Below are 23,727 nucleotides of genomic sequence, written 5' to 3' on the forward strand. Positions count from 1 at the left end.
AGGCTTTTCTTACACCCGTTAATGAACCTCGCTATACGGGCGTAAAAATGAACATCTGAGTTCACCAACAAAATGAGGACCACATGCATGAAAGTACCACACCCATCATTCAGCTCAGTTTATTTCTGTGTCTCCCTCTAGAATTGCATGACGTGGAGCTCGAATTGGAAATGTTTAAATCTGCAGCCAAGATGCAGACAGCAGGCCCTTATTACCATGACCTGGGGCTCCTTATGCTGTATTTTGGGACTTCAGATCAAGTGCAGCATGGTGAACTTTACCCAAGAACTAAACACAGCTCATGAGAGCGATGTTCTCCAGAAATCAGAAGATCTGAGTCACTGGTGGTCATCAGCCTTCAAGAGGAGGTGCAGAGGGAGGGGCGAGTCCTGCCGTGGGGTTTAACTGGTCGCTGTGGAGGGATTTACGAGGTTTACAACAAACGGTTATAATGGAAATTTTATTTCATGGCAAAGACACACACAGCAGGTTGTAAGTGCTATGTTCATGTTGCATAACATATCTGTATAAAGACTTGAACTAATCACTGCAAATGGCATTACGGTTATGACTGAACTTGCAGAGCTCCGAGATGAAGCAAACACGAACACAATCTTCTATAAAGAGTTACCTCATGGGCTTTAAAGCTTATAATCCTCAGTATATGTTGTCAAAACAAACAAAAGACAAAACATTCATGTTTTAATGAAGACGGCACAGCTAATGGTGACTGATCACACTTATTCCTTTCCGCTGTTATAAAAAAATACTCAATAGTGGTCATAGAGTTGTCATTAAAGTGAGTAAAGCTTCATATTTCTTTTATACAGAAATGTAACCAGATCCATGGAAAGAGAAAGCGGTATGCTATTGTCAAACACACTCCTGAAAATATATACAAAAAACTTTGTGTACATTATTTGTTTTATCTTTCATATTTGACACATCCCTCAAAACAACATCAAAGAGACAGGAAGCACCGTGAAGTCGGACCGACAATCAAAGTGGAGTCACGATCAAAGCGCTCGGTCTCGGGATGGATAAGATGGCAAAGTGAAGAGAAAGTATTTCACAAAAGCAGAACTGTAGAGACAGAAATAATCTCATTGGTTGAGTTAAATGCTAAAGGGGGGAGCCTGACAACCCTTTCATACAGGTGGTGGAATCTTGGATAGCAAACACTTGCTGAGATGTTGGTGGCAGAAGCCGATCTTTCATTGTAAAGTTCATCAGCACATCTGTTGTTGGCTAACTGGTGAATTACCATAGATAGCAAGTTAATACCTAACCAGGTTGGACTTGTGGCACCGATGAAGGCCAAACTATTTTATTCTTTATGTTACAAGTGTTACTGGGCCCTCCTCTCTGTGATGTCCCGCCACAGGTTCCTATCCTGCTTCTAAAACATGCCAAAATGATCTCCGGAATAATATCAGGACATTACTTGGAGTTTTCTAAGAGACGCAATGGACTTATGTAACTGAGTATATAACACCATAAATACTACGCCTGCTTTTAAGAGCAAGTTATACTAAGATTTATAAAGAAACATTTATGACTAAAGCTAAGCTAATCTATTATGATCTATCATTCTGAACTGTTGAAAAGCACCGGTTAATAGGTTGGCACTGCCTTACAAAAGTTTAGCCAAAGTTAATATGAGTCATGCAAAACAAGAGGAATGTTCTTCCACCTTTGACAGTGTAATCGAGTTAGGAGTGGAGAATTCGGTCAATAAACTGGAGGAATGACTTGCACAGCACATGCACACTGCTTCAAAATGTACTCATTTTGAGTGTCTGTGTGATGAAGAAACAAACAAAGCTGTCTATTTGAAACTTTCTCTGGAGTAAAGCCTGCCAGCCTGCTGACATTTGATAAGTGAACATCTCTGAGCTTCTTGTCAACTTTAACTGAACTAGTGAGATTATTTCCACTGTTCCCTGTCCTTGCTATTAACATATTGTACAGTCATATCCCAATACATGTTGGAGGCAGATGTGCTTCTTGGTACACTTTGAGGTCTGCTGTTTGAATAGCGTGCATCGTACTGGAAGGCTGGTGTAAGTTCGTCCTTTGTCCCGTTGAGTCCAATATGGCTGCTTCTAGGTTGTCGAATACTAAGAATCTTCTTTCCATTTAGGTGGCACGCAGGTGAGTCTACTGTTAGCAAATCTGTAGCGCAAACTAACTACACTCACTCGTCAACAAAGTTCACCCGATATGTGACCTGGTGGCCATTGTCCCAGGCGTACAAAAGCTTTTCCTTTGGGTTGTAGTCAATCTGGGTGGTGAAGGAGTACTCGTTGGTAAAGGGCAGACGTGGGATGGCTTCAGTGTTGGTGTGGGTGTCATAAGCATAGCTCACTTCACCTTCTTTCTGGTTGTACACATTGACAGCATACAAAACGCCACAGATGATGAAGCAGTTTCCATAAGAGTTCCTCTTGAGGCCCGTTGTGTAGGTGGTCTCCTTTTTTAAGGACAGGTCTCCTGGATCGAGTTTACTGATGACGATCACCTCTTGGTCATTGTAGTCATAGTCAACAGAAGGATAGATTACCCACAGTCCACTTTCATCCACTGCAAAATCAATGTCGGAGTGGCCCCTCCACTTCCAGGGGGTGGTGTCCTCATAGACGACATCGTGCAGCTGTGTCCACGCTGCCACGTAGCGCATCCTCAGGTCGTACTTGATGATGTTCTTGGTGAAGGCCCGGTTATAGTAGAAAGCTCCGTTGTAAACCACGTGACCTGTGCCTATCCAGTTGTAAGGCAGTTTGAACAGGTTGCTCCAGCGCCCTGAGGTAAACGGGAAGATTCAAACGTTAGCTTTTGCTTATTTAGCAGGTAACCATAGTCCTAAGTCTCCTTTGCCAGTGAGCAGCACTTTTTCCTGCATCGAGTCCAAAAACTCAAGACTGCTGCACTGCATATATATAAAGAACAGATTATGTTTACTTCTAGTCAACCTCTCAAAATCTACTAGATTGCTAGTAACTCACCAGACAGACACAGGGTCTGGATTAAGTTACTGTCCAGCCCTTTTTATACGACTTTTCCACAGAACATCCAAATAGAAAACTTTTTAACCAAAGCTATAATGAAATATTGAAAGTAAGCGACTTCATTGGGTGGGTTTTTTCAACCCTAACCCTCGATGCACTGGTGGTGAGAAGTTGTACTTTTTTTGGCCTTTTTCAGCTTTGATAGACTCAGTGAAGAAAAGACAGGAGAGCAGGGGCAGACATGCAGCAAAGGGCCGGACCCAAACCCGGGCCGGCTGCTCACAGCTACATGGCGTGTAGTCGTCCGCTCAACGCACTGAGCTAAACCGGCGCCTGAGGTTGTACTTAACACTGGAGCTCGGCTGCATTAGCATATGTCATGTCTATATTTAAAGTAACAACGAGTACATCTAATTTCATGATTTTAAGAGTTTTTGTTGCTCAGTATATAAATTCCAAATTCCTTTTTTTACCAATTCAGCTTTGATTCTGTATTTATGAACTTAATAGATACAATAGTATGCTTTATTATCATTTTAATTGTCCAGGACAGGAGATTTTGGAAGACACATTAAATATGTTACAATGTATAGAAAATAGAGATGTAACCGACTGATACATCTTCATGTTGCAATGGAGTGACTAATTAGCTTTCACATCCTCTGCTGTATATATAATTTCCCCAACTGCTATCCTAACCTTTCAACCACATGTCTAATTTTGATAATGATGATAACTGAGGGCCAGTGAAGGACAAAAACAGTGCGTCCCCCACCCCGTTCCCCTTCATACACATGTGCACACACACTAGGCCCATCCCTGAGGCCATACACGTAATCCTCCTCTGCTGTGCCCAGTTCAAAGGAAAGGCCAGAGCACATGTCAAGGAACAGCAGGCATCACCGCCACTCACCAAGATACCTAGTCATCCGCACACAGCTCTGAGCTCACCACGCTGCAGGACGCCTGACATGTAAGTGCGTTTAGAAAGCCCATTGTCCAACCACATCTAGATCAACAAGTCAAATCCTAAAAGGGGAGATCATCTTAACTCTCTTAGAGAGTGTAATCCAATTCCTCTGTTGATTTGGATGTAAAAGGAGTGGATTTTCCCACCCACTGGAGCCATGAAGCAACCAAGCAGCCTACATTCCACAGATCTCATCAATCTCACAGAGCTCATTGGATTATCAGCATGAATCAGTGTCACAAATGTTAGAACAAAAAACAGCTATTAGTTAAAGCAGTTACACAAGTATGTTAATAATGGATTGCATTTATATAGCGCTTTTCGGGGCCCTCAAAGCGCTTTACAACACCACTATTCATTCACTCTCACATTCACACACTGGTGGAGGCACAGCTGCCCTGGGGCAGACTGACAGAAGTGAGGCTGCCATATCGCGCCATCGGCCCCTCTGGCCATCACCAGTAGGCGGTAGGTGAAGTGTCTTGCCCAAGGACACAATTACCGAGACTGTCCAAGCCGGGGCTCGAACCGGCAACCTTCCGATTACAAGAACACCCAACTCTTGAGCCACGATCACCTGTTGGGATCACATCATTTAAAAGACGCAGTAAAAGTATCTGTTCGTGAACACTGCAGCACAGACTAAGACATGGCTAACTTTACATTTCTAAAGAATTATTTTCACCCTGATTGTAGTGGCTGCTCAAGCTCATTAAGGCATACATAAAGGTGAGAACACGATTAAAGTAATAATTTATTTGTCTGTTTTTTTTATCCAGGCTTTGGGTCTCGGATAGGTGCAGGACAATAAATGTTATTAGCTTAGTCATGGGCTGAGGATGCAGAGGCATAATAGAAGTGATGGCGGTGTTGTACAGAGTACTGTCACCTTGTTTGAAGTTGTCCAGGTTCCGGAACTCCACGAGGTTGTTGCCATAGTAATAGTTAGTGACGTAGATCTTGGAATCCTTGGCCAGGGGATCCTTCATCCAGGCACCCTCATTGCGCCCATAACTGTGCTGCTTCTCTGGCAGTTCAATCGATGCTAAAGTCCCCTCACAGTTGAGGATCTTTCCTGAAAGTAACATAAGCAGAACATTCACCGTGTACGCCTGGCAGAGAGTGACTTGCATTACCATGGGCTTAAATCAATTTCACGCACAGACATGTGTTGGCAGAGAGAATGACCCAATTTTCTGCTGCTATAATCGTCTGTGTTACTGGAGTCAAAAGCCTGAAACCCAGAGCATGCTGAGCTCAGTGAGGATTCATGACTCACCTGCTCTGTGGAGACTGGGTCGGCTGTTGTTATTGGAGTTGTCGAGCATTAGCATGATAGTCGGAGCTGGTCTTTCAGATGCTGGTGCACTCTGAGTGGACACGGTAGTGGGTACCGAGGTGGTGGAAGGTGTGCCGCTGGTGGTAGTGGTGGTGGTTGTAGTTGTAGTGGTTGGAGCTGCTGTGGTTTCAGTGGGTTCAGCCACAGTGGACTCGACAGTTTCAAGGACTAGCTCAGCTTCTCTGTCCTCAGACTGGTTTTCTGTGACGTGATGGACTGTGTATGTTTTGGCAGAATGGTCTGAAATGGAGGGCAGAAGCACACGAAGTGACACGATCGAACAGAAACATTCCTTTATAAACTTCTATAGATTACATACTGAGTAATTTACTTTGTATTAATACAACATTTAAGTAGTTGAAGTTATTGGATTAATTTTATTATTGCATTTAACTCTGAGTGAACGTGGTGTTCCCCTCACGCTGCAACCAGCAGTAGACTGAACATGAATATGAGGCAAAAGTCTCCGGATCTAAATCTGTACACTCCTGTGATCACAGTTGGAACGAGGCTTGTTTCCAGACTTGTTCTGGTTCAAGCCCGATCCACCCTTCAACCCACAGAACCAAAATATTTTGCTGCTAATATCCCAGTGCCAGACACCACAGGAGATTCTCTCCGCATGTCCAAACTGGTCAGGGCTCAGTCTGCTACTGCATTAATTTGTGTCTAAAGAGTAAAATGTTACTGGATAAAAATATGTAGCTGAAAACACAAACATAAATTTAAGAGTGCTAAACCTGCTCTGCAAGCTAGCTGCTGACAAACTGATTTGAAGTCACACAAGTACAACTATAACTAATATAACTAACTTCCAGTTGAATCATTTGTATATTAAAGAAGCAACACTAACACTGTTTGCTCGTCTTTATGTAACTAAATATAGTGACTTCTGTGACGCTGTGAAAAACGTCCAACACTAAAACTCCACAGTTAGCTTTCATTGCAAATAAAGACTCCAGTGAGACTGCAAAACAAGGAAAGGCATCCCTCAGGCTGTGTGGTGACAGGAGACGTTAGCTATTTATAGCTGTAAACAAACAGTTTTTTGGGTTGTTTTGGCGATGGTTACTTTTGGGCTAGGTAGGTATATTGAGTTTTACCAAGAGTTTTTAAACCATGGATCGTGGCACATGCACGTTGATAAAGGGACAAATGTAACAGCCTGCAGTGCTCCAGAAGTTCACATCAAAGGCAAATTCTGTATGAATGATTCTGAATAATGCTGTCTGAGACAGGATATGAAATAAACTGTTTACCTGTTTAACCAAAACTACCCATATCAGTTGTTTCAGTCCTCTTTGTTGGGTACGATGGAGTGTTGTGCCTATTCTGAAGTTCTAGAGTAGAGATCATTAAATGCTGTATGAGCGTTAAAATCCTGATGCTTAACTAAAACAAAAACCAAGCATCAAGCATTAAATAACATATGCTTGACTATACTAGCACACTGTTGTCAGTGTGAAGACAAAGAAAGCCCATACTAAAGTAGATAAGGTGCCAATTAAAGATAACTTCTGGGTTATTATATTATGAAAAATCTTGCAGTTGGCAATGAATGTTTCAAACATCATAGATCCATCGAGGATTATTAAATGTCTTCGTTATTATTATACATTTGACCATAAGGGGGCACCTCAGAGCTTTTAATTACTCCAAAAATCACGGTTTGAAATAAAGTGATTGGTAAAGATCCCTTCAGTTTATGTTATTTCTACCAGAACACCCGGATGAAGCTTTAGAAAGACGGGAAGCCAATAACCATGAAAAATTCTTCTCAATATCCACATTCTCATGGCTAAAGATGAGAACACTGTTCATAAAAGAGAAGTGGAAAAGGAGGGAGAGTTCAGTATTTAAGGTGAGAGCTAGAGAAGAATAGATCAGAATGTCAATTTAATTCAAACTGCAGTAATTCTGTTATAGTTTTTTGTTTGTTTGTTTTTATTCGGATGTTCCCCTGCAAAAACACAGTGACGACATTATGACAGGTGTTTGAAATAATGGCTGGAGTTTGAGAAATGTAGGAAGTAATAAAGTGTGCTCAATAGACCACATGAAATGCCCCCACAACCTGAGGCTTAACTAGGGGATGATTCAGGGTCACCTGATCCAGCCTTACCTGTAATACCACACAGAGTAGATAGCTCGTTAGCCACATGTTTGTGAAAACACCGACGTTTACTTTGAAAGTGTTTCACATTTGCTCTTTGTAACCAGCGCTGTTTCCTGTGCTCATAGTTATAGCATTAACTTATATGGTACATATGGTATTGATACGGTGTGTCTTAGTCTGCCTGCCCATCAATCTGCTTATTGGTTCCACTTGCACTTGTGCTGCAGTCAGGTGATTTTAATTAGGAACAGTGTACAGTGTGGATATGGACATGCTTTTACTTTTATTGCAGAAAAGGATGAGAGCGCAATGGTAAAGTGCAAACTGCATCCATGACAGAAACAACACCATTATGCTGCTAACAGCTTTTACAAGCACCTACACAGACAGCATGCTAACACTAAGCTAGCCAAGAGCTAGCCAAGCTGACCCCAGCCCAGCAGTCGAGCAGCCAAAGACCATGCGTGTGTCCTCATTAGGACAGGGGTTTGTGCTGGATTCTGGGACTGTAGCCTATTAGTCAGTGCGCCCCAGGGTGGCTGTGGCTACAATGTAGCTGCCATCACCTGTGTGTGAATGGGTGGATGACTGGATATGTAAAGTCCTTTGGGGTCCTTAGGGACTCGTAAAGCGCTATATAAATACAGGCCATTTACCATTTTTACCATTTATTAGTTTATATTGTTAAATGGTAATTATGAGAATGACAATGTCTATATTCATGTCATTACATTAAAATGTTCTAAGTAATATGTGTTATGCATAATGCTTTTTTGAATAATGACCCCAACTCCTATAACAACAACAATGGGAAATATCTGTAAAATGCACAAACATTTGACTGCAGTGCATGAAAATTATGTGCAGAAATGTGATGTATTTGATGTGCTGCTTGGTGGTGACTGTCAAAGCAAAGCCAGTGAGAACCCAATCGATGAGAGAATCCATAAGAAATGGAATAAATAATGTGATAAGTGATAAATAAGAATAAAAATAAGTGAGAAATAATGGAATATAAATTGCTGAATTCTTATCAGTTCCCATCCACACTGTATACACACACTCTAGTTCTTCATCAAAAACAACAAATGTTTTGCTTCTTTCCTTATAAATTCAAACTGCTGTTGCCATTAGTAAAATGTACTCAGTCTCCTTCTGGTCCTCACACAGTGACTTTGGTCCTGACAGACAGATGTGGGGAGCAGTGCTACATAAGCAGAGACCTTAACATGCTCTAAGCAGATGGAGCCTATGGGCACCAGTGGCAACAATATTCTGAGAACATTACCAGAATCCTTCAGAAAAAATGAATGCTGGGTAAGTGTTCGAGGACGGGGCCTTCATCTGTGTTTGTAAAGCAGATGGGATACACACTGCACTGCATAAAAAGAGCCTGTAAAGTGCTTTGACATGGTGATGAAGATATGCAAGGCCAAGGCACATGATGCCACGTTCTAAAGAAAAAGCATTGCCATACATCAGTCTCAGTCTGGAACTACTACAAGGTTTCAATGTCCCGGGAGGTCAGCTTCATAGTTAATATGCAAATGAGCACTGATTAATGACCGTGAGTACCATCCACAGAGAGTTGGTGAATGGCTGCAATCAGGGATGTAGACTTCACTGAACACCAGTCCCACTGAGAGGAGAAACCTTCATGCAAACAGCTGCGGTTCTCCTGAAGGTCACGAGACGCTGGTTCCAAAGGCGACTCCGTCTCCACAGACCCCCGTGTTGAAATGGCAAATTTAACAACACTCTGAACGTGTTTACAAAATGGTTTTGACCTTTTTTCGTGACTGGCAGCTTTTGCAATCAGAATTGCGACTCTGAATGCAACGTTGTGCCAAACACAGTTGCTCTTCTGTAAATTCTCTCCGGGCTCGTCTTGTTGGTTTTGACCTTTATGGATAGTTTCCTCCACCATAACAGCTGCAGAGTGGGTGACTCAAGTTATCCACTTGGATAAGAGTGACGTTTAAAGGAAACTGTGATTGACAGGTGTGCTAACACAAACTGTGTGTCACTGTAGCCAAATGTGCCGAGCGCACAAAAAGCATCAAGCTTTCCCGGATGAATAAAGGTCCCTGCATCCGTGCTGCAGATTATGGAAATGTAGCCGAACAGCGATTTGACAAGAGCGGGTGGGCTCTGTCAGATTCTCATACATGGCAGAACACAGAGTGTGACAACCTTATGTGCGTGTGCCCTGTGCAAACGCAGCATACCTATTCACTCAACTAGACTTAAAGAGGATTGGAAGGAGTCAGGAAATGTTTTCTCTGCACTGGTGAGGGTCCCCTCACGTTATTGTGAGAAGTGAAGCAGAGGCATGTCATGGACATGGCAGCATTGCATTGAGACAGCATTCCATCAGCTCCATGTGTTTTGTCATTAATAGGTTTGGATTTCCTGCTGGCTGAATGTGCACCAGCAATCCAATTGGACACTCGCTGGAACAGCTTTGCTTGAAACAACACCGGAATAAATCTTGCATTATGGGGATCACATGTGCCACACAGTGATGGATTCCCAGTTTTATTAACTCAAGTGTAGAGTTTGCAAAGATTCTCAGGAAGGCTTTCTGCTGAAACCAAATGGAGCTCGTACACGCTCTGGTTCCATGACTCTGGCTGCAGGCTGATCCTGATCCAGGAAAGTATCATGTGGGGTCAGATTAGATTGCTGAGGAAACTAATTTGGATCGTTTTCAACACCCACAGTGGATCACACACAGATGATCGCACACACATGGGAGAGCAAACTCAGCTAAAGTGTGAACACGCTGTTTGTTTTAGCTCGTGGAGGGCGGCGTTCTACGAACACACCGCTACACTCTGAGCGTGTACAGAGAACCAAAACCCTCACCTCCTCTGTGCTCGTCCTCGTCAGCTTTGGAGGCCTTGTAGTACGTGATGCCCCTCACCACGCCAGGCTGGTGGCCGACCACCTTGGTTTTGACTGTAGGATCAGGCTTTACCAGTTTCCCGTGTTTAATGACCTCTTTCTTGGGCTTGACAACCTTTTCTTTGGGAGGTTTGGGAGGAGGTTTAACAGCAGGGCTCTTTTTGTTGGGTATTTTTACAGCCTCCTTGGTTTTTGTAGCCTGGAAAGAAATTCACATTATGTCAGGATATTAGTAATAGTGGCCTGTGTGTTTTATACGTGGCTGATTAGTTCACCCTTCAGGTGTAATGATAGTAAACGTAATATAACTGATGACTAATCTTACTGCTCTTCTTTCAGAGGTTTACTACATCCTTCTTTTCCTCCATATTAATGTATCTCTATGTTTGTATCTCTCTCTTTCTCTCGTACAGTCAAACGTTTGGACACCATCTCATTTATTGTTTTTCTCACTGAAGCCATCAACACTATGAAATATGAAAAATGTTTTATATTTAAGATTCTTTAAAATAGCCGCCGTTTGATTCCTGCTTTGCTCACTCTTGGCTCTCTTGATGAGCTTCATGAGGTCGTCACCTGAAATGGTTTAACAACAGTCTTGAAGGAGTTCCCAGAGATACATTGGGTTTAGGTCAGGTGACAGTGGAGGTCAGGCCTCCATCGCTCTCCTTGGTCAAATAGCCCTTACACAGCCTGGTGTGTTTGGGGTCGTTGTCCTGTTGAGAAATAAATGATGGTCCAACTAAAAGAAACCAGAGGACGGCGTGTGGCTGCAGGATGCTGTGGTAGCCATGCTGGTTCAGTGTGCGCTCAATTTGGAATAAATCCCCAACGGTGTCACCAGCAAAGCCCCCCACACCATCACTCCTCCACCTCCATGCTTCACAGTGGGAACCGTGCTTGTAGAGACCATCGTTCAGCTTTTCTGTGCCACAGTAAGACACGGTGGGCGGAACCAAAGAGCTCAAATTTGGACTTATAGGCCAAAGCACAGATGTCCACTGGTCTAATGTCCATTTTTGTGTTTCTTGGCCCAAACAAATCTTCTGCTTGTTGCTTTTCCTTAGTCGTGGTTTCTCAGCAGCTATTTGACCATGAAGGCCTGATTCACACAGGCAAACATGGAAACAAGGCAAAGGATGGCTACTTTGAGGAATCTCAACTATAAGACATTTATAGTTATATATTATCAATTTATTCTTTGCTACATAATTCCACATATCTTGCTTCATATATTTGATATCTTAAGTTTGTATCTACAATGTAGAAAGTAGTAAAATGATGTCCAAACTTTTGACTGGTACTTCCTGATAACAGTGGTTACATTTTGCAACTCTTTTACATGCAGTATTCACACACGTCCTTCAGCTTCTAGTTAAAGTGTTGTTTCAGCAAACGTCCCCTGAGGAGACCCATAAATTCCTTTAAGAATGATGCACAATATTTTCTCAGCAATGTTTTCTTGAACATGGTCACTCAGAAGCAGTAAAAGTACAATAATACAAATGTGACGCAACGAAGATTCCAAACTGTTTGTTTTGTTTGGATTATGACCAATATTGTAGCTAATCCAAGTTTGTAATGCCAGAGAACTCCGAACTGACAAGGACATAACTACGGGCATGTGTTGAGTTTAATTTAATTTAATAGTTTTGTGATTTAACTAATAACACACAGTACTGATTTTAAAGTCTGTCACATACCCATCCTGGCAGCAGCACAAAGACACACTGAAAGCTTAGACTGTGTTCCTAACCTGTGCTTTGCTCTCAGCTGAGTCTTTCTGCAGCAGCTGCAGGCTGAGGCTGGAGATCTCCTTCTTGATGCTCATCATAATGTTGGAATAGTTCTCGTATCTCTTAAACTGGTTGGTGAGGCTCAACATGCTGTCCCGGACGAATTCATTCTCACGTGTAAGGTTTGTCTTGATTGTCTACAACACACGATCATTAGTGTCACATTTCTCTGTCCATGAGATTAAAAAAGAAAAAAAAATCACAAAATCCTCAAAATTCCCAAGCCCGTGCATCCTGACCGAGACTTTGATTATAAATATGTCAGTGTGGGTTTTGCCTACCTCTTCCAGGGTGTTCATCTGAGACACCACCTTATTGATGTAGGAGTGGACTTTTAAAAGATCCATGCTGTAAAGCGTTCCCTCGAGGAGGTCCACCATAGCTTGGAGCTGTTCGTTCATACGATAAAAGGAGAAGAAACGTCATTAATCATCGTCTCCTCGTGACACAGCTGACAGCTTTATGTGCTTCTGTTTGACCACAGTAATCGCTGAAGTGCCCTCCAAAGGCATTTACTATCACTCTGCCTGAGTGCTCTCATCCATCTCAGTGCTTTATGTTTGTGCTCTACTCCTAAGTGCAATCATATTAGGTTAATTCATTCTTCCAAGTGGAGCCGGAGATGTCAGAGTGGCCTTTAGGTTCATGTGGTACAGTGGGCTTCCTCTGCTTGTCCGATTCTGTGCAGAGATGGTTGTTATTGCTTTGCTTTTACATTTTGCGAACTAAACAAACTGAAATAACTGAAATAAATGCTATTTTGTTTTCTGTAAAATGACATTGATTACATTTACTTTCTTCATGACTTCATCAAAACTTAACAGGAATTTCAGTGTCTGAATTTCCTGACTCCTAGTGGGGGAAAAACAGGCTAAAGAAAACTGTGTTTTTGCACAAACACATGCTGTGACTCTAATAATCACGGTGACTGTATGCTGCATGATCTCACCTTTAATAACTCCGGGGCCTGTTTCTTCAGCTTCTCCATCTTCCACTCGTTCTCACAGGGGTTGAGGGAAGATGGCGGGGCTGTGCACGAGCACTTACAGTCTGATCCAGAGCTGACCGTCTCCACTGTGTAGAAGTCCTCCACACGTACACTGCCACTCTTCAAGCGCAGACATGCATCCTTGCTCAGAGGGCGCATGATGCACTTACAGCGGCAGTCTGAACCTTCTGACGTCATGCGAACAGGCTCGGTCTCTCCGAAAATCTGAAAGAAACAATGTGATATATGTCCTTTTCAAAGCCAAAGAAAGAGAGTCATTTTCTGTGGCGTTGTGTCATATATGTCATTAGGTACTTTACATACACGAAGTGGAAAACATCTCTAATCCTGTCTTGAGCGAGCTGCTTCTGCATTACTGACCTGGATGGTACTGTTATCTACCACCCTTTTTTGGATTCAGGAGACAGACACTATCTCTACTTTTAAGATTAGGCTTCAAACTTTCCTTTTTGCTAAAGCATATAGTTAGGGCTGGACCAGGTGACCCTGAATCCTCCCTTAGTTATGCTGCAATAGGTGTAGGCTGCTGCATTGAATCATATCTGTTATTAACCTCTGTCTCTCTTCCACAGCATGTCTTTATCCTGTCTTCCTTCTCTCACCCCAACCAATCACAGCAGATGGCCCCGCCCCTCCCTGAGCCTGGTTCTGCCGGAGGTTTCTTCCTGTTAAAAGGGAGTTTTTCCTTCCCACTGTCGCCAAAGTGCTGCTCATAGGGGGTCATATGATGTTGTTGTTACGTTGTTGTTGGGATTTCTCTGTGTGTGTTATTGTAGGGTTTACCTTACAATATAAAGCGTCTTGAGGCGACTGTTGTTGTGATTTAGTGCTGTGTAAATAAAACTGAATTGAATTTTAAATGTTGCGTGTTACTGTTCCTTCCTCTACCAGGGAATCCACAGCTTTTCCAGTCATCCAGTCTAATCCCTGCTGGATTTTAATGAGTAACAAATGGTTTTTTTAATACAGGGAAACAAAAGGAAGGGAAGGAAACTGATCTTGAAAAATAACAGCGTGTTTTCCTTCTCTGGAGTTTTAACGGCTGTGACTCACAGGAAGCCTTCTGAGACAAACATAAATCATTCGGCTTCATCACCAGCTGGCTTGCTGCTGCCAAGCATGATGCCAATGGCTCTGGCAGGCCTTGGCTTACTTAAAAAACAAGAAGCAAAATACGGCAGCCAGAGCAGACATTTTCAACCTGAGGCTGTGCAAGCTGACACGAGGTGAGAAACCTTTCACACTGGAGTTCACCTTCAGATTTACTGGATATTTGATTAAACATTCAGGTGGTGATGGTGACTTGGCAGTCTGAGCTCTCACACTGAAACCTTTACACTCAGTTGTTGCACTAAGAAAGTTCTCCACAGTGTTCAGTAATGCCATTATTGCTGCTTTGTTGTTGTCATTCTGCTTAATGTCCGTTAACACCAGATTGCCTGCAAACACAGAGGGACTGCGAGCTGTCAGATTACATCAGCTAATTCGCTCAGATTTACAGCTTTGTGCTACTGAGTTTAGCTATCGGTAAAACATATAAAAATGACACAAAGTCCAAGACTCCCCACATTTAATTTTAAAGCACATGACAGTAAGCAAAGGCTCATCATTTTACCTTATTTAAGTTAGCTAGGTATGTATGTAGCATTGAGTCCTCTTAACTTCTAATTAATCGATGGCACTGTAGCGATACATGTACAGCACACTGCAAGCTGTTAGCTGATGCATGACAACTGTTACGATCTGCGTCTTTATTACTAGCAGAATGAATGAATTGCAGCATTTTCACGTCTAAATTCGAATAATTGTTTTCTCGCTGTGGTTAAAAAAGTGTTTCTCACTCTGCAGAATTGTTTTTTCAGACCATAATTCAAAGTTATTACTGCTGGGACCATGTGTTGGAGGAGGTCCCGCCTGTCATCCCTCCCTAGAGAGATTTAGGGTCTGCGATAAATCACAGGACAGGTGCACATGTGGGATCACTTTGCTGAGATTCTTCATTAATGAGCTGTGGTTCAGCCCTCACATGACTGAGCTTGGAGGGAGGATTTGATCCTCCGACCTCACGAGCCAACATCTTTGAGTTTAGTGTCTCTTTTCTAAGCTTCGATCTTTGAAAAACACATTCACAGAAAGTCTTTAAAGTGTTCAAAGTGTTGCACCTGCACGCTTGGAAAGTTACTCTCTGACCTGATCAGTTTGTTGTTGTACACGATGCAACATCCAGCAGCTAGCTGTGAGTCAAAGACTTATACTATGATACATTTACTTTGTCTGTAAATGTGACAAAAGCCACCTCATAACTGTTTATATTGTGTAGGCGTAATGCTGATGTTTTATGGACTACTGGAATTGTCACAACACGGCTTATCTCATGCACCGCCGTCCTCAGATAACATTAGCTAAGAGAGCTAAATCAACTCAATGGCAAAACACTAATAACACTAGACACAATTCAACTGGACCCCAGATGTGAGAAGCTTTATTTTGCTAATGTGACATTTTTTCACAAAGTTGGATCCAGGTAAACGTTCAGTCGAATTCAGCAGAATTTGTTGCATTAAGTGTGAGGTGTCACAGGCCGTGGATCCATATGTGACTGTAACAGCTCGTCATCTCACGGACTGCTGCACACTTGTGAGGGTTAGCATCAGTTGGACGCAGTTAAGCTGGACATCTGTGAAAGGTTTGAATGACAGCGCTGTCTAGAGTCTGTCTGCTTCACGGTCCCAGATTAAAATTAGCTGAAAAAACCCCAGATACTGATGAAATTCACCTTTTGCAGTTTAAAAAAGGCGACACAATATATCACAATGTGTTACTGACATACTCGACAGCCTGCTGCCTGTACAATCACTTGTGCGGATGGCTCAATATGATGTTCATGTTGTCTGTGTAGATGTGTCTCTCTCTCTAAAGCTAACATGTTTAATGTGAATACAGACGATTACTGGTTTGGTCAGAGGAAAACAGTTCATGTATTCATTTGTCAGCGTTTCCATTATTTGCATCTGACTGGCTGCAGGTCACTGAGAAAGACTCCTGGTTCTACTTTGATGGACTTTCATGTTCGGACTGCAGGAATCAGCAGGCTGACCACATGAAAATAACCTGCACGTTTCCTCATCTTTACATGCAAATGAGACTGTGAGGTATTAGTAAATATTTAACTTTCTCCACTGATTATTCTGGACCTTGCTACAATATAAAACACAGCAAGTCGACTATTTACATAAAATCTCACGTATTTTTTATGTTTTGGTCGATGGTATATTAATGAATTTGTGACTGTTTGTCCTGGTCAAAGCACAGCTTTTGAAGTCTTTTTGTAGTGCAGCCGCAGGCTTAGTGATGGCAAAGAGGGTTAGTGGTAAAGGTGGTGGTGGGGGGGGCTCATTAGTGAAGGAATGCAGGCCGAGTGATGGGAAAGGTGTAGAGGGTGTTTCGTTTTGGGGAGTGGATGATTTCCCCTACTCTACAGTACACATACTGGGAGGGGGTCTTGATATGGGGCAGGACTCCTGTGTGCAGAGCCCAGGTAATCCTGACCCATGTCAAGTGTAAAGGCAGCAGCCTGACAAATCACACACCCACATGAAAATAGAACGGATTAGCAGATTAAACTTCTTTAGCAGGGGCTCTGCCTATGGCCCCGCTGAGCTGCATTGTTCAACCCCAGCTTAACACCAACCGCTGCATAGCAACATCAGCTTTAAGGTGGAGAAATTCCAGCAAGATTGACTTTGGTGCCTGGTTTAAAGTCAAGAAGGACTGAGTCATTATCTTGTGGGCTTTTTTGTGGCACCTATTGTGAACAATCTGAATCCCTCTGCCGGTCAGAGCAGCTGCTTCCTCCATCTGTCAAATCAGATGAGCCAATATGCCTAACTGACCATCCAGCATCCCATGCCAAGCTGACCTATCAGCATGGGAACAGCCAACACAATTAGCAGTGCTAATAATTAAGAGTACAGCGCATTTAACGCATGCTTTGAGCTCTGAGTCTTTGGCCTTGACCTATCAAGTGCAGTCAAGTTTCAGGTCAAAAAGAACACGGCTCAAATGTGAACTCACGTCTGCACGATGGGAGGAAAAGAGCCTGCACACTGCAAGGAGCTCTATTAGATCAACTGCTGCAGCCGTTAACAGCTAACGTGCCCTGACAGTGATGAAGCGAAACCCCAATTGTGCTCAGGATTGTTTAAAACACACAACGTGCTACACAAAAGGCCGCCGCATTCATTAGCCAGTGTTTCGGGAGCACCGGCCTGTTGTATCTGCAGCTGTGCCCGTACAAACAAGGATATCCTCCCCTTTTAGAGATCTGCCAGCTGCTAATCACTGGGACAACTGTGTAGTGAAGAAGGCAGGCATGGCAGGTACAGTATGTTCAGCTGCATCTTTCATCCTCCCGCAAACCCAAACATCAGCACTCTGTCTGTCATTTTCCCACAAATGCCCAGAGAGGGCACCCTGAGTTCTAACCCTTCAAGATTTATAGCAAGAACTACGCCTTTAAAATCCTCATCATCTCCTTTCAAGGGTACTCGAGAGCCAAAGTGTGATCCATGTTCCACTCTGACCTGATTTTTAATCTAATTAGCAGTACTGAAGACACACAGTGCCAATACAAAAATTAACCTGGTATCTTTATTAAAGCCTTCAGTCTGGAGATGAACCTTGAAGTCGCTGGTTCAGACAAAACTACCAGCATTAGCGTGCGGATGTTAATTAGCTCAGCACAAAGTGTATCAAGCACTCGCAGCTTTTAGGGGTACACATCTACATTCCTGCTGGATCTGTGTATCTGAGCAAATAACACTTAAAGCTTTCAGTCTCTACTCAAAGACATATACACCTTCATGAGTTTCATTTTAGCCACAGTCATTTTACAAAAGCTCCGAAAAGTATTAAACACATGTTTTTATGACACATAATTATTTTGTCGGTTTTTAAGGGTGCAAATCCGCTGAAATCTCACAGATGCAAATCAATCTGTCATTGTGGCACTATCGTAATAACTTCAAGTACAAAGACACACTTCCCTAATTATTAGTGTCTGCTTTGTGACTTCAACCATGAGTGGAATGATTGCTGTTGCCAAAGCCTTTTCTCCAGATGATTTCTCACCCCAGATGTTTATTGGAGCCATTAAGAGCTGCAAATTCCTTCAGTGTTCAGTGACACAGATCCTCTACTCCATTTTAAAGCCATTTATTCAACAAACTGATTCAACCGTGAAAAACAAATGCAATGCTTTGGTGGTATCAATGTGAATGCTATTTTTACTTGAACATAATATTCCCACAAATTCTGACCTTTACATGGAAGTAAAGCTATATTGTAACCTGTGCGCTTGGTTTAGCAGCGTTTCCTCACAGTGAACAGGTTTCCACACAGTTCTTCAACAAAGTAAATACGGTCAAGTATGTCTAGCATTAAGGAACTCAACTTTAAATGACAACTTAGAATTAGCCACTAGTTAGCTTAGCTACCTAGCCATGACCGTGCTTCGCTAAAAACCTAGAGACTTGCAGATCTGATATCTAAATGAGATATCAGTCTGATACTGACCCAAGAAGTTTGATTAGATAATGATGAGGACAATGAATCAGTTTTATATTCTTTTGTCTTTATTCTGCAATGCAACAGCAGAGCTAACAGCAGAGCTAACAGCAGAGCTAACAGCAGAGCTAATGTAGCATAGAGGAAGCTAACAGTAGTTTACAGGTATTTCACGCTGCAACATCAACATCTTCTGTTTGTGTGTTTGTGAAAGTTTTTGACTTGTCAGCAAACTGTAGTTAAAGTGTGCTAAAATAAAAAGATCCAAGCATAACCACGGATTACTTTTAGCTTATCTAAAAAGTCAGACTATTGATACGGTGCAAAACTTGTTGGTAAGCTTTTAACATACTTACGTAGTTGTCAATGTGATTAAATGTTATTTCACTTTAGCTGAAACAGGAGAAACAGCTGCAACTGTAGCCTGTAACTCTGCTTTGATGTGAAATAAAACCAGTGCAAATGTATTATGAATGATTTATTTTTCCCTTCCTTTATTGTGTGCCTGTTTTCATTTATCTCACTAATAAATTGCAATTCATATATTCATATATTTGTGTTCATTTCTTACATGTACAGATGATTAAACACTGATATCAGATCAGTACTGGGCATCGACAGCAAAGGTGTCGTTATTGGATCGGAATCGGAGAAAGCTGGATTGGGCCATTCCTCAACAAAACCAGTACTACTATTTGTTAATACTTGGCATCTCTTCTATAAATAATTTAAGGAAAACTGCACTGACACAACAGTGAAAAGAGCAACACCGAAGTCACATGACTTTAACCTCTGCTGACCTCCTGTGTTCAGTGTCATTAAGTTGAAGGTTCTCAACAACTTTTCTAGTCCTAAAAGTTTCACAGTTTAAACGTGGACTTTATGTTCCAGGTGAGGGAACCAAAAGTGCAAAAAAGTCAGCTACTTCCTGCTGTAGGTGTCCAGACGACTAACTGTAGGATGGATGCAGCTTCTGGGTCTGAAAAGCAAGGAGCCTTTAACTTGGATTGTTTTACCACCAGCAGGTGGTGACTCTCTGGTTTCAGGAAGGGTTCTGCTATTAAAGACGTCTACGGGAAAATGACCATCGGTTATCTTGCTCTCAGTGAGCTCAATCTCTAGTTTCAGGTCTACGGATTAAAATACTGAGATTATTTGGTCAGTATCAGAGTCAGAGTATGCTCACTGGGTGACGACTTCATGAACAACACTTTACTATTTTCTTCAGTAGGAGAATTTGCAGATAGTGAAATAAATCGGAAACATTTTTCTTTGAATCCTCTCAATTACAAATTGAGCTGCACACAGGGTGAAAAGGGTCTAACCCTTGTAATGTTTAAACATATGAAACTATTTAATTTATCTTTAAGAAAAGGGGCAATAATAAGAGAACCATGTGTACCAAGCAAAATCACATCTTAATCAAATTCCCGTAATGTACAGAGCTGCAGAGGATGAACCAGTCGGGGGGAGAATAGGTTTTCTTCAGCCTCAGTGTGACAGACACACGAGTCTCTCATTTCCCACAGCTTTGTTTTAACCACAAACAGAGACTTGACTGTCTGCAGACTGATAATGTTGACTCTTCATCAACCTCCATGTGACACCCCCAATTAAACGAAGTTGTGTTGGCATAAGACAGCATGAAAGAAATGTCATTTCAGGCACATTGAAGACTACAAGGCAAACTGCAGCACCTGCAAGTCCATAAATATTTAATCGTGCCCAGGCTCTGACACTGCCTAAATGGCACAGACTGTCTTGCTGAGGCAGACTCAGCACCCCATGCTGCTCTTTATTCCTCCCTACCCCCTAGTTGACCTTGTCCTGATTGTCCTCAGGTTTGTTTACAACCAAAATAAAACGCAGGTGCATATGCCGGTTCCCACGCCACCCTCCGGTGCCCTCACTGCTCTTACTGAAAGCACCAGTCTGACTACAGTAACAAGGAGTCAGCCATGACACTGCTGCTGCACAATGAACGAGGCATGACTTCATACTGATATAGAGCTAAAATAATAAATAAATGGCATCAAATTGTTTGTGTTGATGTCATAAAAATCTTTATCATTTTCTACTTTTGATGTAGAATTGTTGAGCAGTAGGGGACGGGTGTAGCTCAGGTGGTAGAGCAGGTCATGTACTAATCACAACGTTGCTGGTTCAGTACTTAGCTGCCCAAATGTGCATGCCAAATATCCTTGGGCAAGATACCAAGTTTCTCCCCGATGCATCCATCATAGTGTGAATGTTAGAAAGCACAGAAACAGTGCTTGTATGAATGGATGCATATTGCTATATAAGAATCAGTGCACTTACAATTTAATAACCTTACTTAGAGGATAAATCATAAAAATAAGTGCTACAAAAATCAAGGCGATGCTAAAAAAAATCTGCAATTCCTAAAGTGACCACTTGAGGCAGAGTGCATCCATCCATTCTCTTCCACCTATCAGTTTTTAGGACCGTGCAAACATTGGGTGGACATTCAAGTTCCACACAGAAAGGCACTGGTCAGACCAGCGCAGACTGGGTTTTTTTTTTTTTTTGGGGGGGGGGAGAACAAAAAAAGTTCAGTATTAACAAACAGAGTGCAGTTACAAGAGGAAGAGGAAGAGGTGGGAACTTCTATATGTGCCTGACCCCGTTGCATATATATTTCCAGGAGTTCCTTTCTCAAGGGGCAAAATATAGAGAGGGGAATATTTAAATCAAGTATGCAGTCTCATTTATTAACATTTGCATCACAGAATTTACTGCTAATTGCACCATAAAACAGCATGTCTTGCTTGTGCTTGATATTGGAATGAACTGACTGCACCTGTGTTAAGGAAATAGTGCAACGTCTGTAAATCGCCTGTAAAACTAACCCCACCTATTTGGGGGTTGGACTCACACACTATTTTGTGTATTTTAGCACTTATTAGTAGGCATCTGAGCATGTCTGAGGTACGCACACAGTCTATAAATGAATCTTGTTAATTAAGTGTTCTAGTGTTAGCTGATAACTTAGTAATCCATTCACATTTCTGGCTACAAAGAGCCACGGCCACAAAAACTCCAGGTTTGGAGGAGGTGAAGAAGGAAGTTCAAAAGCCAGTGTAATGTCACAGCACTACAGCGACCAGTTCCACTGTTACATCCAGTCGATCTTATCATAAATGTTTATCATAAGTGGACAACACATTTTAAAGCCTCAACACCAACATTTTTTAAAATGTTTTCTGAACAAGCCTCGGGACATTTTTTTTCCAAGCCAGAAATTCCAATATTTAGATGCAGGGGACTAATAAAATACCAGAATTTCATTCACTAAACCTGAAGCACAGACTTGTTGGATGGTCAGTTCCATTAAAATGCTCCAAAGCACAAACATACGAGAGAAGACCGGCGGAGTGACTGAAATGATCCAAAGTAAGATTTAGCAGCGTTCACCTACAGATGCCTGTTGACACACCTCTCTATCAAAGTGACAATTTCCCTAACTTTGAGCCTTTGTATTAAAAAAGTGAGAAATGTCCCAGGCGTCAGACGTGTTCATGTGGTCAGTTCTGGTAGTCTATGGGGACTGGCTTACTTTTGGAACTAAACTCAAGTCCATTAGAGGAGCAGCGGGTTTGTGCTCTTCCTTATTGGCTGTTTTTCAGCCCCAGTGATTGCTCATTGGTTACTGACTTTTCACCAAGTACTGTGGGTTGTATCAGCTGTTACCTAATTTATACATTTTGCCACAAGTAAGCAGACACCTGCTTATTCCACCTATATGTACTGTTGAAAGTTCCAAAATGAGTCCGCTGCTTTGGAGTTTCCACTCATCGAGTTGCAGGCATTTCTTCAGCTTTAAGGTCAACATGAAAGATTCAGACGTTATGCTTCAAATGTTAGACGAGTTCTTCGGTCAGCTGGGAAGAAAAACATGTTTATGTTCTGGCTTTGTGTATTGAAATGGTGCAAAGCGACACAAAGTTGAAAGCACTGATGGCAACATTATCACTCCTCTTCACTGGAACTCAGGAAAGTGTTGCCAGTACTGCTACTCCCAGTGTTACACCCTGAACTGCTGCTATGCATGTACCACTTGTACTAATAATGGGTTTTACTCTTCACTGACCTACACTGGTGCTAAAGGGGCCACCCTGATAGAATCAGCAGCAGACGATTGTTGACAGTCTCTCTCACACACACACACACAGACAATCTAGCCTCTGGTCCACAGGCATATTGAACATATGCTATATCTTCTGGCAGTGTGTGTGTGTGTGTGTGTGTGTGTGTGTGTGTGTGTGTGTGTGTGTATAGCTGGATTAAGCTGAGGGAGAGTGAGGGCTTACTGTAGTCCAGCAGCTGTACAAACACGGCAGCCAGATATTACCGTTCCCTCACTGAGTGCCATCTCTCCCACACTCTGCTGCCACAGTCCTGAGCGCACTGGAGGTGTCATTACAGGCACCTATGGTTACTGTTGTCGCACAAAAGCCCTCATTGGGAGGATTACCTCGAGTCACAAACAATGACACAGAACCCGAACCATCTGCAGACCTTAGACAGGAAATTTAAAGCCCCGGCTCGAGGGAGGTGTTCGGAGCCACTTATTTGTCTGTCTGAGAGCCTCCGTGAAATGGATCACAGTCAGAGGTGCGCATGAGCACAGAGTGAGCGCTGTTAGAGTTTGATTTGAAAACGCGCAGAAAAGTCCCACAAAGTAAAGTGGTCTGTTCTTACCTTGCTCTGTGAGGACGCATTTTTACACAGAATCAGCAGACAGGCCAGCAGCTTCGTATAGCTCCACATTTTCTCTCGTGCGTCAGTTTGTGCGCAATAAATTTAGAAATCCAAAGCGGGAGGTTCTGCGGGCATTCCAGAGCGCTGCGCCTATTTCAGCTCCATTTCCACTTTGCACAGAACACGTACAGTATGCGTGAGCCTGTGCGTGTGGATGTATGGATGGCTGGATGTTGGTGCGCACTCTGTGTTCAGCCAGGCGCGTAGTGTGCATCATCCGTCATCCGCTATCTTC

General features: G+C 42.5%; 1 protein-coding gene across 1 annotated transcript; it reads right to left on the minus strand.

The window, feature by feature from the left end:
* Positions 1 to 449: 449 nt before the first annotated feature.
* LOC147316666 (olfactomedin-like protein 2A) lies at positions 450 to 23,714 on the minus strand. The gene is made up of 8 exons (XM_086313193.1): positions 23,433 to 23,714; positions 13,086 to 13,349; positions 12,418 to 12,525; positions 12,097 to 12,273; positions 10,302 to 10,539; positions 5,258 to 5,557; positions 4,868 to 5,053; positions 450 to 2,802 (listed from the first exon to the last, which is right to left on the minus strand). The coding sequence occupies exons 1-8, from the start codon at positions 23,499 to 23,501 to the stop codon at positions 2,198 to 2,200; spliced, it is 1,947 nt and encodes a 648-aa protein (XP_086169319.1). The 5' UTR covers positions 23,502 to 23,714; the 3' UTR covers positions 450 to 2,197.
* Between the last annotated feature and the right edge of the window lie 13 nt (positions 23,715 to 23,727).

Source organism: Aulonocara sp. 'chitande type north' Nkhata Bay, linkage group LG12 (genome assembly GCF_057382095.1).
Source record: "Aulonocara sp. 'chitande type north' Nkhata Bay isolate Kocher_YH1m ecotype deep benthic linkage group LG12, A_spYH_male_GT1.1, whole genome shotgun sequence".
NCBI classification, from domain to species: Eukaryota; Metazoa; Chordata; class Actinopteri; order Cichliformes; family Cichlidae; genus Aulonocara; species Aulonocara sp. 'chitande type north' Nkhata Bay.